The 12,695-nt window shown below is 43.3% G+C and overlaps 2 protein-coding genes across 7 annotated transcripts in view; one reads left to right on the top strand and one right to left on the bottom strand.

Annotated features, from left to right (window-relative positions):
- The window catches only part of LOC310696250 (uncharacterized protein), a 960,839-nt gene that overhangs the window by 274,686 nt on the left and 673,458 nt on the right, over positions 1 to 12,695 (top strand). The gene's annotated exons all lie outside the window — the stretch shown is intronic.
- LOC310696199 (PH and SEC7 domain-containing protein 3-like) overlaps positions 1 to 12,695 on the bottom strand; it is a 152,619-nt gene that overhangs the window by 19,080 nt on the left and 120,844 nt on the right. For all 6 annotated transcript variants that reach the window (XM_083481403.1, XM_083481402.1, XM_083481405.1 and 3 more), the window contains 2 exons: positions 6,270 to 6,463; positions 5,032 to 5,102 (listed from right to left, as the gene is read on the bottom strand). In XM_083481403.1, coding sequence (XP_083337529.1) covers positions 5,032 to 5,102; positions 6,270 to 6,463 — 265 coding nt within the window. The remainder of the gene's footprint in view (positions 1 to 5,031; positions 5,103 to 6,269; positions 6,464 to 12,695) is intronic.

Below are 12,695 nucleotides of genomic sequence, written 5' to 3'. Positions count from 1 at the left end.
TTTTAAAGCCTGATTACATTCCAAAAGAAGGCAATAAACAAAAGTGTTATTTAAAAGAGTCGTCTAATTTGGCAAAAAACAAACCAACAATCCCATATGCAGCTACAACCCTGTGTATGTTTATTCAGAGATAAATCCCACTGCACTGAGACTTAAGACTGCAATCCCATGCAAACAATTGGGGGTAAGCACTGTTGAACTCTTTGGGACTTTCTTTGGAGTAAATCTGCATAGGATTAACTTACGTATTTAAAAACAAAAATGCTGCTATTTAAATGTTTGGGGTTTTTTTAGCATTTCAGATTCAAAACAAGCATTTGCAACCTAATAATCTTTAACTGGAGATGCCAGGATTTGAACTTGGATCCTTCTGCAAGCAAAACATAAGCTCTACTACCACATCATAATCTCCTAATGTTTTCCCAATTACAATTTTCCTAATGTGCAAGACACCGTTGCCTATCATCTGCTAGAGTGATGTGCAATGTTCAAGAAGGAGTTTCTCTATGAAACAGAGAGAGAGAGATTGAGAGATCCTACCATAGAACAAGTTTGGATCGTCTTGTGTTCTTAAGGGCCTAATCACTGTTGGATCTGGCCGTCTACTTTTGAAAACTCTTGATGAGTAAAAAAATAATCCCACACAGTAGGCTGCTCTGTAGCAAGATCCCCTGATCTGCCACTGTGGTTTCCATTTCCCATCCCCAGCAGTGAATGCTTTGCTTATATGACATCTCCAAAGTACATTGTTGGGGGCTGCTTGTTTTTTTAACATTATTAAGGAAAAAATGTCATAAAAACAACTTCCAGTAGCGTCCACACTGGTTACATAATGTGTCTTCAGCAGACAGACATTACAGGTCAGCTCTTCATTAAATCAATTTCAGCTCAGTACTGACCCATAGCAAATTCACCGTAGAACAGCCTGCAGCCAGTATATTAAGAAAGGTAAATCATAGATTCTGCCGTGTTCAGGAGATGGGTTTTGACTAATATGCAATGTATCCTATATAGGAAGGCTAACTGGAAGTCAAAGTATGTTTTTTAGGATGGGAAACAATGCTATAAAAATCAAGTGAGCGGATCTGTGCCTGTGTGCTTGTTAACAGTAGTATGGCAAGGAAAAAACACAGCTCAGGAAACAGAGGAGAAGCTGCTGTGCCTTTTAATAGTTGCGTAAAAGAGAGAATTTCAGCAGGGCCATCTTTTCCCAACCCTACAAGGGAATCTGCTCTTGCTGAAATCCACTCTTCTACAAAACTGTCAATGGTACATGAGTTCTGTCCTCCTCTAAGTCTTATTAGTCTATATAATCTGTCACCTGCTGTTGACAATGGACATGACACCTCGGTTGGTTTTTTTACTGACATTGCGTCTGCTATTAACAGACCTACAATTTTAGTAGTAAATGATTCCAATTCACGTTTCACAATGGAGGTTGGAGGAGGAAAGTTTTTGACATCAACAGAAAAGATCAAGAAAAGAGATGGGGGTATGTCTGGCAATGAATAAAATCTTTCTGCTTAGGCAGTGGCTCCTTTGGGTCTGGGAGCTTGAGCAATCAATCTCAGGGACTTCACTGGTCCCTTGTTCCCATGGTGTTTCCCTAGAGTTTTATAAGAGGTGTTTACTCAGACATAAATCCTACTGTCTATTACAGGGCCTATTCCAAATAAGTGTACGTAGGATTAGAGCCTTGGACTGCAATCCCATGGACTCGTTTTGCATACCCACCTGCGTTCATTTGGGAGAAAGGCAAAATATAAAGGTAATAATAACAGAACTCTCCTGCACTCTTTGTCACGAACAGGCCCCAGCCATTAAGAACCAAGCCTGTTCCTATCTGCGCAACCACATTCTGCGTCATCTGTTAACCACACAAGTGATGGAACTTTATGCATTCTTATGTATATTGATATATTTGCTCCACTCCTGAACCCACGGGACACTTGTTGCTAAGTTGTTTAGGAACTGCAGGCAGTTTCAGCCTGCCCCAATCTATGCCACTTAATGCTTTCAGGAGAAAAATCTGGATGTTGCTAGTTCCAATAAGCAAGTTGCCAAAAAACAATAGACTCATTCCCTGCCTCACTAAGCTATTCCAGATGTTTCGCCATAGTACTGAAAGCATTTCCTGAACTTGATTTTATGGTATTTGTACCAGTGCTTTGTGAGTCGCTGTCCGACAATGTTAGCTCTGACCAAAAAGCTGGCAGTTCCCAGAATTGTTCAAGCTTGCCCCTTACGTATCTTCTACCTTCAGCTTCATTGTAAAGAACCCTGGATGCCGTGTCACACAATTTCTGTGTCTCGTTCCTCTTCACAGCTTACTTCTTCGATTTTCCATTATCCCCCACTGAGAAATTATATTTCAAAACAGGGCCTGTGGCATTAAACATGGCATTTGAAGGCTATGACTTTGCATGTTTGTTCTGCGGGTTGTGTAGATTCCTTTTCTCCACTTTTACCATGTTTCTTTTCTTTTCCGTTTCAGAAAAGGGAATCTCTGGCATTCAGTGACTAAGCTTGTGGCCGATACAATCTTTAGGCTACAGAAGCAGAGATGAATCAAGGCATTTCTTTTTTAAAAAATACTGAGCGGGAAAGCAGAGGCATCCAGAGGTGAACTGGCTGAGTCAAGGTCATAAAGCAAGATGGTGGAAAAGTGATGCCTTTCTGAAGCTATCACGTTGAAAAAGGAGTTGAAGCTTGAGATGTTTGCTAGGAAAAAAAGTCCACAGTTGAAGCTACTTTCATTCCTGTTAAGAATGCAAATTCTTTTCCTCTTAGGGCTCCTTTCACATTACCTTCATGTTGTGAGAGCCACTGCAGCAAAAGCTATGTCAGAAGCCCTGGTCCTAAATGGAAAGGTCCCATATGGCAGCTCCCCTTCCACAACCATGTTGTTCCAGTTACCGGGAGTGGCAGCGGCTCAGAGCTTCTCATGTTACTCTCACAGAAGTGAGAAGAAACCACACTAAAGTGATCCCAGTGCCATGAAGTTAACGTGTCAACCCGGACCCTTTTGGCGGATAGTGTATCAGACAGGGAAACCTGAATTCAAGCTCCTTCCCAGTCTAAAAGTTCACTAGTTGGGCCTTGTATTATCAAAACTTACCTAAAGAACCTATCATAGAATCACAGAGTTGGAAGATACCCTGAGGATCATCCAGCCCAACCGCCTGCAATACAGGAACATGCAGCTGTCCCTTACGGGGTTCGTACCTGCAACCTTGGCGTTATCAGCACCACGTTCTAACCAACTGAGCTACCCTTGGGTCCCTCCATTAATATCTGGGAAGGGTCATAGCTCACTGGTAGAACACCTGCCTTACATGCAGAAGATCTCAAATTCAATTTCCAGCATCTCCGGGTAGGCCTGAGAATGTCTCCTGCCTGTGCAGCCGCTGTCAATCAATGTTGACAATACTGAGCTAGACAAACCAATTGTCTCATTCAGTATGGCAGGTTCCTATGTTGCAAGCAATAATCCTTCAAAAATGTTCCAGTTATTGGCTCATTTTCCACGGCTGGGCACCCTCCCTTGACGACGGACCACCATTTAAAATAAAAATGTAAGCAATTTGCCCATCTGCACAACATTATCTTTTTTATAAAAAAAAACAATCAAAGAGATCAAAGAGCAGTCGAGTGGCCATGACAAAAGTGTAGCAAACTCCGACACACTTGGTAATTTTTCAAAGCCACACGTGCCTTTTCATTCATGTCCTTAAAGACCTCTCCTTCAAAAATTAATCCTGCAATTGCCTTGTCGGCTAAAATCCTCCATTTTTCAAATCAGTTTTTGAAAAATTGCTTTTGTAATGGCTGAATTTGGGATTAGCTAACACACACATATCAAAAAGAAAAGGAGCTCATCTCTCTGTCTTAGAATGAAATGCGGTTGCTGTGAAAGTTGGGATAAAAAAAAGAAACAAAGAAACCTGAGTACCATCTGTTCGTTTTTAATTGTAAACAGGGATAGGATTATCATCTATAATGGGAGAAAATGTTTCCTGTAACCTTCTATCTCTGCCTCAGTCTCCATAAATTTCCTTCAGATGTGAAAACATTTGGCACTTGCTAATTACATAGTGTCTATTTCATGGCAAAACTTTGGTGTTCTGGGTATTTCAAGGAAACAAGCAAAGAGGAAACGTTTGTGACTTAACATGCACCACTCTTTTGAGTACCCTGTGCTTCCAGGTTTCACGTGCTGTGCTGGGGAAAGAGGAAGAATTTCCCAAACTTGTGAAAGTTTAAGTATCTCTGAGGGAGTTGGGGAGACAACATGTGCTCCTTCATCTTCACCCCTGACTTCACATAAGACCTTAATGCAGGGATAACAGTAATAGTAGTAGTAGTAGTAGTAGTAGTAGTAGTAGTAGTAGTAGTAATAATAATAATAATAATAATAATAATAATAATAATAATAATAATATTAATAATAATAATTTATTTATTTATTTATTTATTTATTTATATCCTGCCCTACCCGGCCAGAGCCTGGCTCAGGGTGGCTAACACCAATAAAATCACAGTAAAAAAATAATAGGGGAAAAAGAGAGCAGGGGGGAACCAATTTAAAATACAGGTTAAAATGCAATTTAAAATGCAGCCTCATTTTAGAGTAGCTGATATTGGGGAGCCTCTGGCCCTCCCAATTATTGTTAGACTCCAACTCCCATCAGACCCAGCTAGCATGGCCAGTGGACAGGAGTGATGGGATTTGTAGTCCAGCAACATCTGGAGGGCCACAGGTTTCCCGCTCCTGCCCTAAACTATGTGGAGATGAAGTACTCCGGCTTCTGCTCCCTTCCTTGAAACAGCCAAATGCAGCTCAGATACAGGGAGCATCTAAAGCGCCCCAGAGAGGTGAAGTAATTGCAGACCATACTATCATTCACTTGGCTTCTGGGCACAGAACACACACACAAGCCAACGAAGGAAGAAGACAGGGTGAAACACCTCTCCTTTATTCTTCATCCAACAAGGAGTTCAAGGGAGTGTATTTGCCAGGGAACCTCTTACCTTTTGCAAATAAAGCACAGTTCCTTTAAGAACAGCATAAAAGGCTTTCCATCCCCTCTTCCCTCGTGGAGCTGTCAAAGTAGAACATGGACAAAAAATATATATGCATAAGTAACCATTGGTAATATAAATCAAGATCGTGCTCTGTTCAGGATCTGCCCCTTGTTTAAGATGGGGGCAGGAACAGAAATAAGCAACAGTGCATATGTCTTGTTGAGAATTAATAATAATAATAATAATAATAATAATAATAATAATAATAATAATTTATTTATACCCCGCCCATCTGGTTGGGTTTCCCCAGCTACTCTGGGTGTCTCCCAATCGAACATTAAAAACACAGTACAGCATTAAACATTAAAAACTTCCCTAAACAGGGCTGCCTTCAGATGTCATTTAAAAGTAGGATAGTTGCTTATTTCCTTGACATCTGATGGGAGGGCGTTCCACAGGGCAGGTGCCACTACCGAGAAGGCCCTCTGAATACATCCTTGGAAGAAACATTGCTGTTAAACTCGTGATTCTATCAGCTACTTATTGATATACCAGCCCTATTTTCACTGAAGACACTTCCTCCGAGACAGTGACAGAAAGCCCTTCAGTTTGGTGGAGGGTGTGAAAATGGGTGCAGAGAAAGCCATTCGTCATGTCTCTCATGCTTGGTGTAGCCTGGGCTGGAATATGTGAGGGATTAGGGTTGAAGTAAGGAGCCAGGCCTAAGCAGGGGAAGCCATCATCAGTATACGAAGTGACCGGCCTCCCCTTCAAGAAAGCTCTGGTGAAGAAGGGAGAGGGGAAGGGGTTTATATCTTACAACTTGTTGGGTGCAAGAGAAATAGCCAGGTGAGAAATGGAGAGCTCTGGTGAAACAGCAAAAATATTCAGTCAGAGAGGAAGGGGCTGGAGCCCTCCACTAACCCTCCCATCTCCTCCTTCTACAAGGCCTCGCTTACAGACTGCTCTGAGCATCTGGGGGCTCCCTCCTTGGTAAGCTTCACATAGATTTGTACAGTGTGAACGTCCCTTCGGTTCTCCTTCCAGCTTGCAAGGTGCAAAGGCTGCTCTGAAACCCTGGACTCGTCTGCCGGCACCCTTTACTTCCATTCCCATGCAGCAGTGGGGGCAAGTGAGTTGGACTGGGCAGCTGCACCCATGTAGCTTTCCGGTCATTTCATCCCCTCCCCCCCCTTCTCCATCGCAGCATGTAGAGAAAACAGTTCTCATTGAAATGCACTCACTCTTCTTCCCATCCATATCAGCGTGGATTTTACGTGCCAGGAATCCAGTTTTGTATACAGCAGCATTGGGGTCGTGAGGAATGTCCAGGAAAGGGTTACCAGAGTTGCCTATGCGGTTGCCAGACTTCGACTGAGTTCCATTATCCTTCTCGTCGGTACCATCCGAGGGGGATTTTTTCTTTTCTTCATCATCTCTAAAGCAAATTTGGAAAAACAACAACACATGCATACATACATACATAGTAAAGGTAAAGGGACCCCTGACCATTAGGTCCTGTCGTGGCCAACTCTGGGGTTGCAGCGCTCATCTCGCTTTATTGGCCGAGGGAGCCGGCGTACAGCTTCCGGGTCATGTGGCCAGCATGACTAAGCCGCTTCTGGCGAACCAGAGCAGCGCACGGAAACACCGTTTACCTTCCCGCCGGAGCGGTACCTATTTATCTACTTGCACTTTGATGTGCTTTCGAACTGCTAGGTTGGCAGGAGCAGGGACCGAGCAATGGGAGCTCACCCCGTCACGGGGATTCGAACCGCCGACCTTCTGATCGGCAAGTCCTAGGCTCTGTGGTTTAACCCACAGCGCCACCCGCGTCCCTACATACATACACACACCTAAATTCAGTTGGCGAGCCCAATGCAATCTTTATCTTTTTAAAATCAGATTAAGGAGAGGAACAATTTTTTTTATCACCTCAGCCTACCAAGTAAGTGGAAAGACACTTCCTTCCTTCATGTTAGGCGCTGTGGTCTAAAACGAACTGCAGTACTTCTAACATACACCTAATTTTAAACCTGCAAGAAATCTTATTAGTTTCAGCAGGATGGCTCATATATTTATATTTAGAGATATGAATCAGAACCAAAACCTCTGCACCATTCCCCTGGGGCTGCATGTTTTAATTTGTTGGTATCAACATTTCTACCCCAAGAGAGCATTAACTATGTAAGACATGTAACTAGAGCCAGTGTGACGTAATGGTTAAGAGTGTTCGACTAGGACCTGGGAGAGCAGGATTCGAATTCCCACGCAGCCATGAAACTCACTGCATGACCCTGAGCCAGTCACCATCTCTTAGCCTAACCTACTTCACAGGGTTGTTGTGAGGATGACATGGGGGGGGATGACCATATACACCACCTTGAGATCTTTAGAAGATAAAGGTGGTATACTATCACCCTCATCATCACTGCTGTATGCCACTGTTGTAAAAAAATTGCCAGATTTGGTGTTGTTAAGAACGTCTCTCGCTTGAGTGTAAAGATTATGAAGGAACGGAAGGTAGAATGTAGTTGTAAAGGCATGTAGGATTCCAGGTTTTTCTTAAAAAATGTATGAACTATGACATAACATTTTTTAAAATGGCAAAATGTCGGAATGCTAACCAGGGGCAGCGGCTCTCTGTGTATCATACATTTTTGACCAAGAACTTATTGACTCGGTTTAATCCTGCAAATAATGACTGCAGTAAATAACTTCAAGATTCTGGTTTAAAGCATAGAACAAGAGCGGTTAGACAGAGAACGCCTCTTGTCCAACTGACTGTCAACAAGTTCTCCCCCTCTGTTTCATCAGCAATGCACTAGTTCATTCTGTTCCAATACTACTGGAGTGACATAAACTAAGGGGAGCGAGGGCTGTTATTTGATCTAAAATGTAAGAGCCATCTGCTGCACCCATAGCAGCACAGCACAATGTTTCCCACAGGGCAGAGGGCTCACTTTGCAGCACCAGTGGAGAGAGGCCACAGTCATTTGAATGAATGCTGCACCATACAGAGTCTGTCTAGCCCAATGTAGTTTGCTCCAGTTGACAGCAATTCACTAAGGTCAGAGAGAAAGAAAGGCCTTTCTCAGGCCTACAACCTGGACACCTTCTTGGTAGGAGAGCCTGGATCTGGGATAGGTTTGTCATGGCTGTAGAAAAGCTATACAAGTATTCTGTCTTTCTCTCTGTGCTGAAATCAGTCACAGCCCAGGTCTCAATTAACAGAACTGCTATCTAAACTGTAAAATGCACCCTTTGAAGACATCTTTCCTGGTGGAAATTCTGTCATCTTAAGGAGTCTGACATGGATGGACGATAAATCAGTCCTCTGCAATATCTCCTTTGCTTCCTAACTGTAGAAGAGAAACACACCAGCCGTCGCTTATTTCGAGTTTTATCAGCTAATGCTCATTTCCCCAAGCCCCTTGGCCCTAATCAAGAAAAGCAATTCTACCCTCTAAATGTTAAGATGTTTATAAATTACTCCAAACAGAAGCAAGTAATTCCGCAAGTGTCCTTGTCAAGTGTGGAGTACCTGTATAATGTCAGGAGTTCGGGTGGTGTAGACTGTACAGAATATGCTTGCTGATCAAACAGGTTGGATAGCTCAGTTGGTTAGAGTGTGCCGCTGATAACGCCAAGGTCACAGGTTCAATCCCCAAAAGGGACAGGTACATATTCCTGCATTTCAGGGGGTTGGACTAGATGATCCTCAGGGTCCCTTCCAACTCTAAGATTCCATGATTCTATCAAAGTAAAAAGCTACCTCATTTAACTTTGGTCACTTGGCTATCTGCTTCAGCACTGTCTATCCTGACTGGTAGGGGCTCTTCAAAGAGGTCTTTCCTGTTAATCTAGGGCCAAGACCATTTTAGACAAAGATGCTGAAAGCATTCTTCATGCAAAGGATCTGCCCAACCACTGAGCTGCAGGGCACTCTCAAAACAAGATCTAGTCCTATAAGTTTGATTCTGTAGATTCTACATTTCCCAAGGGCCATCTAAATCTTGTGTTCCAGTGCTCCAGCCCCAAATAATTGTTTTCTGGCGAGATTCTTCTCTGGCCCAGAATTCTTTGGCTCCAGAGCTGGAAAAGAATTTGAAATATGGAATTAAGGTCCAAATGCACTCACCCCTTCTTTGTGATGAACATTATGAACCTGCAAAGCCCATATCCAAGCCTGAGAGGTATGAGTTTCACTAAGGTAGTAGGGGAGAGGCTTCCTCTCCATTACGGAGGGATTTGCCCAACAAGGGAGCTCTTGGCAAAGGAACTGCAATCTAAACTGCACTGTTCTAAAACGGTATAGTTAAAAGAACACAGAGTTCTACCCATCCTCTGTCATCCTCTGCTACACCCTGCCCCCCCCCCCCTGGTCATTTGCCTTCTCACTTCTCCACCTTCCCTGGTTATTCAGGGCAGAGTCTCCACGATGACACATGTGTCCTAAATTGGCTGGTTTCTACTACATGATGCTATCACAAGCAAGATGGCCCTAGAAAACTGGGTACTCTTGGAAGTGCCACTGAGAGGGAAACAGCTTTCTCCATCAGTAGAGAAGAAGAAAGAGGAGAAGGGAGGTAAGTTCTTATGGCCACTCTTAAGTACATGGATGAAGGTTAAATGAAGGACAGGATAGAAGGCAGAGTTCAGACAGTGGAGGCTGGCAGCTGATTTCAACAGTGATGAAACCACATGTCAAAAGCAGCAGCTGATTTAAATGAAAATCCTGAAGGACCACAGCTACTCCAACGGTCTGCTTTTAGGTACCAATGTAACTGCACTTGCCCACATTCCCCTATCCCAAAAGTCATCCCTGCCTCTCATCCCTCTCATTCCCCCCCTGCCTGCCCCCCCATTTGCTTTAAATTGGATGCTCCTTGAAGTGAGGGTCTTGCCTATTTCCCCCCCTCTGTAACTGTACACTAATGGGACTGTATAAATAATAATACATAATAATAATTAACTTCCATTATCATCAGGAGCAATTTGATAGTGACTGCTACTGTCATGGGAGTGCAAAGGACTCAGTAATACTGAACGGGTAATTATGGCATCTTTCATCCCGCAAACCACCATCAGTGCAGGAAAAGAGCCTGCAGATGTTCCACTGCAGTTGGTGTAACTTAAAAGCTCTTAAAGCAGCAATAGCTGGCTCCATAAAAGCAGCCTTCTTACCAACATCAAAATGGGCACGGCTGCATTTAAACTGACATCCTCTGTTCTGCCACAGCCTTCACACAACAGCCACAATTCTCTCTCACTACAGAAAGCACCAGCGTCATAAGGAAGTCAAGCAAGCAGGGATGACAGAGAGGAATGATTAAAGTGTCTTGGCAGACACTGGACTCCTCATGCTTGGCTTTGAATTCCAATTGTTAGCTTCCTGAAAGCAGCCGAAGTGGGGTACATTAGGCCTTCCGCAATTAATTATCTTTGATATCAGTTCGTTGTCAAGCTATCCATAGTTAATCAAGAGACAAACACGAGACAACAAGCCAACAGGAAGAAATCTGACCCGAGACGTGTTTTCTACTCAGCAAGTTCTGACACAATGTCCTGGAAGATAAAAGGCCGAAAACTAAGCACGTGTTTTATTCATGCTGCCACAGATTAACGGAGGATTTAATTTCTCTCTCTAAGATGAAGTTTCCGAGCCAAATAAAAACGTCCTCCACCCTTACAAGTGGCCTTTCATCGCTAACAACTCGTTTTGCTAGCCGGAGTAACAGCAGGCATGTGGATTTCAGGATATAATAAGGGTTTGACAACCTGCGCTCTTGTTACAGCTTTGAGGACAGCTCATCCAGTCTTCTGTGGACCAGGGAGTTAAGGTCCAAATGCACAAATCAGCACATTTTCCTGATGTGCAATCTCCGCTATTTCAAAAAATTCCCATAAAACACCATCGAAACAGCACATTTGTAAGGCAGAGTAGAAACTCTGAAACTGTGCCATGAGAAAAATTATCCATCAAGGACACATTTCCCATTGGAACAACAAAACTCAGTGCAGCAGAATGATCTCCCCCTCAACCAGTAACATGAGCAATTGCATAATCTCAAGGGAAGGAACAAAGGCACACTGCGATTTCTGGATACACATTAAACAACTTGGGACTAGGGTATCTAGCGGACTGCCTTCTCCTGTATGTTCGCTGCTGGGCCTCCTTGAGAGCACTCTATGCCCCGGAGGTGTGCTCATCTTGTACTAGAAACCAGGTTCTTGGTGTCATAGCTCCAGTTCTCTGCAATCAATCACAAGCCGAAATTAGGAGACACCTACTGTCATGGTGTTTAGATGCCTATTAAAGACATTTTTCTTTAAGAAGGCTTTCTGAAATGACCCAGTCCTTTGTGGCACAGTTGTATCTCTCAGTAAATTGTTTTCTTGCTTTGAGAAGTTGTGTGTTTGAATTTTATTTTGTTATTTATCTCATGCGCCACTTCAATGGGCTCTATGTTATGAAGCAGCCTATAAATCTGTTAAATTACTACAGCAACAAAAAGCAACAATAATTAAAAAGCGTCTCCAGTGCTTGAGCACAAGCGACTAGGCAAAGGGGAGGGCAGGAGTCGAGGAGGCAATATAACCATCAAGCTGCCCTGAGTGTATGTACAAGGCATTTGTTTTGAGAGACAAAAATTACATATACATTACAGGCAGGATTATTGTAATGAGCTAGATGAGGCTTACTTTGAAGACAGTTTGAAGACTTCACTTAGGGTAGTATGAAGCTACTTAGATTACCAACTGGGACTGGGCGTTATGAACCATTTCCAGATTCAACTGAAAGTGGCAGTCTAAGAACATCAGAAACTGCCTTATAAAAAGTCAGACCACTGGTCCACCTCACTCAGTGCTGACAACATCGACCAGCAGTGAGTCTCCAGGCTTTCAGACATCTTTCCCATTCCTACATGGAGATGCCAGAGTTGGAACCTGGGGCATTTTGTATCCATGCTCTTACCACTGAGCCGTGCCATTCCCCAAAGGTTGACCCTATAAAGCCCATCATGATTTAGGAGAGGCAGAACTTGAAGAACCACGTGTCTCCATATGCATCTAGCTGTACATGAAGATCTTTGGAGCAGGGCCTCTTTCAAGTGACTTTGCTGAGTGAGGCAGGTGGCTACTGGGCAGGGCGGGCAGGGCCTTCTCAGTGGTGGCTTTTATGATTCTGTGACTTAGTTTACTAGCGTTTTGTATTTGCACTTTCATTGTTTTATTCTGGGAACAGTCCTGGAAATAATCCCCATATGGGACAGGTGCATATTTCTGCATTGCAGGGGTTTGGACTAGATAATCCTGTCTATCAAATGTCTGTTTTACAGTATCTGAAGTGCTTCACAAAACATACTTCAGTAATGCTTGCAACACTACTGTAAGGTGTTGTCAGCATTATTATCCTTACATTGCAAATAGAAGGAAAGACTGAAGCTGAGAAGTGCTTGGTTTGGCTAAGGGCCACCTAATGAGTTCGTGGCTTGGGCTGGATTTGAACCCGTGACCTTTCAAGTCCACTGTAGCTCGGTCTCTTAATTGGCATACTGTACTAGCTCTCCTGAATGAATAATGACTATACAGCAAATGAATGCAAGAGGACTTGGTGGGTTGCTCCCCTGGATTGCTGGGGTGGATTTCTGCAAGATCTAGAATCT

The sequence above is a fragment of the Podarcis liolepis genome (genome assembly GCF_965112155.1).
Source record: "Podarcis liolepis genome assembly, chromosome: 17".
Taxonomy (NCBI): Eukaryota; Metazoa; Chordata; class Lepidosauria; order Squamata; family Lacertidae; genus Podarcis; species Podarcis liolepis.
The sequence above is the reverse complement of the archived record's forward strand: the minus strand, read 5'-3'. Positions and strand labels throughout refer to the sequence as shown.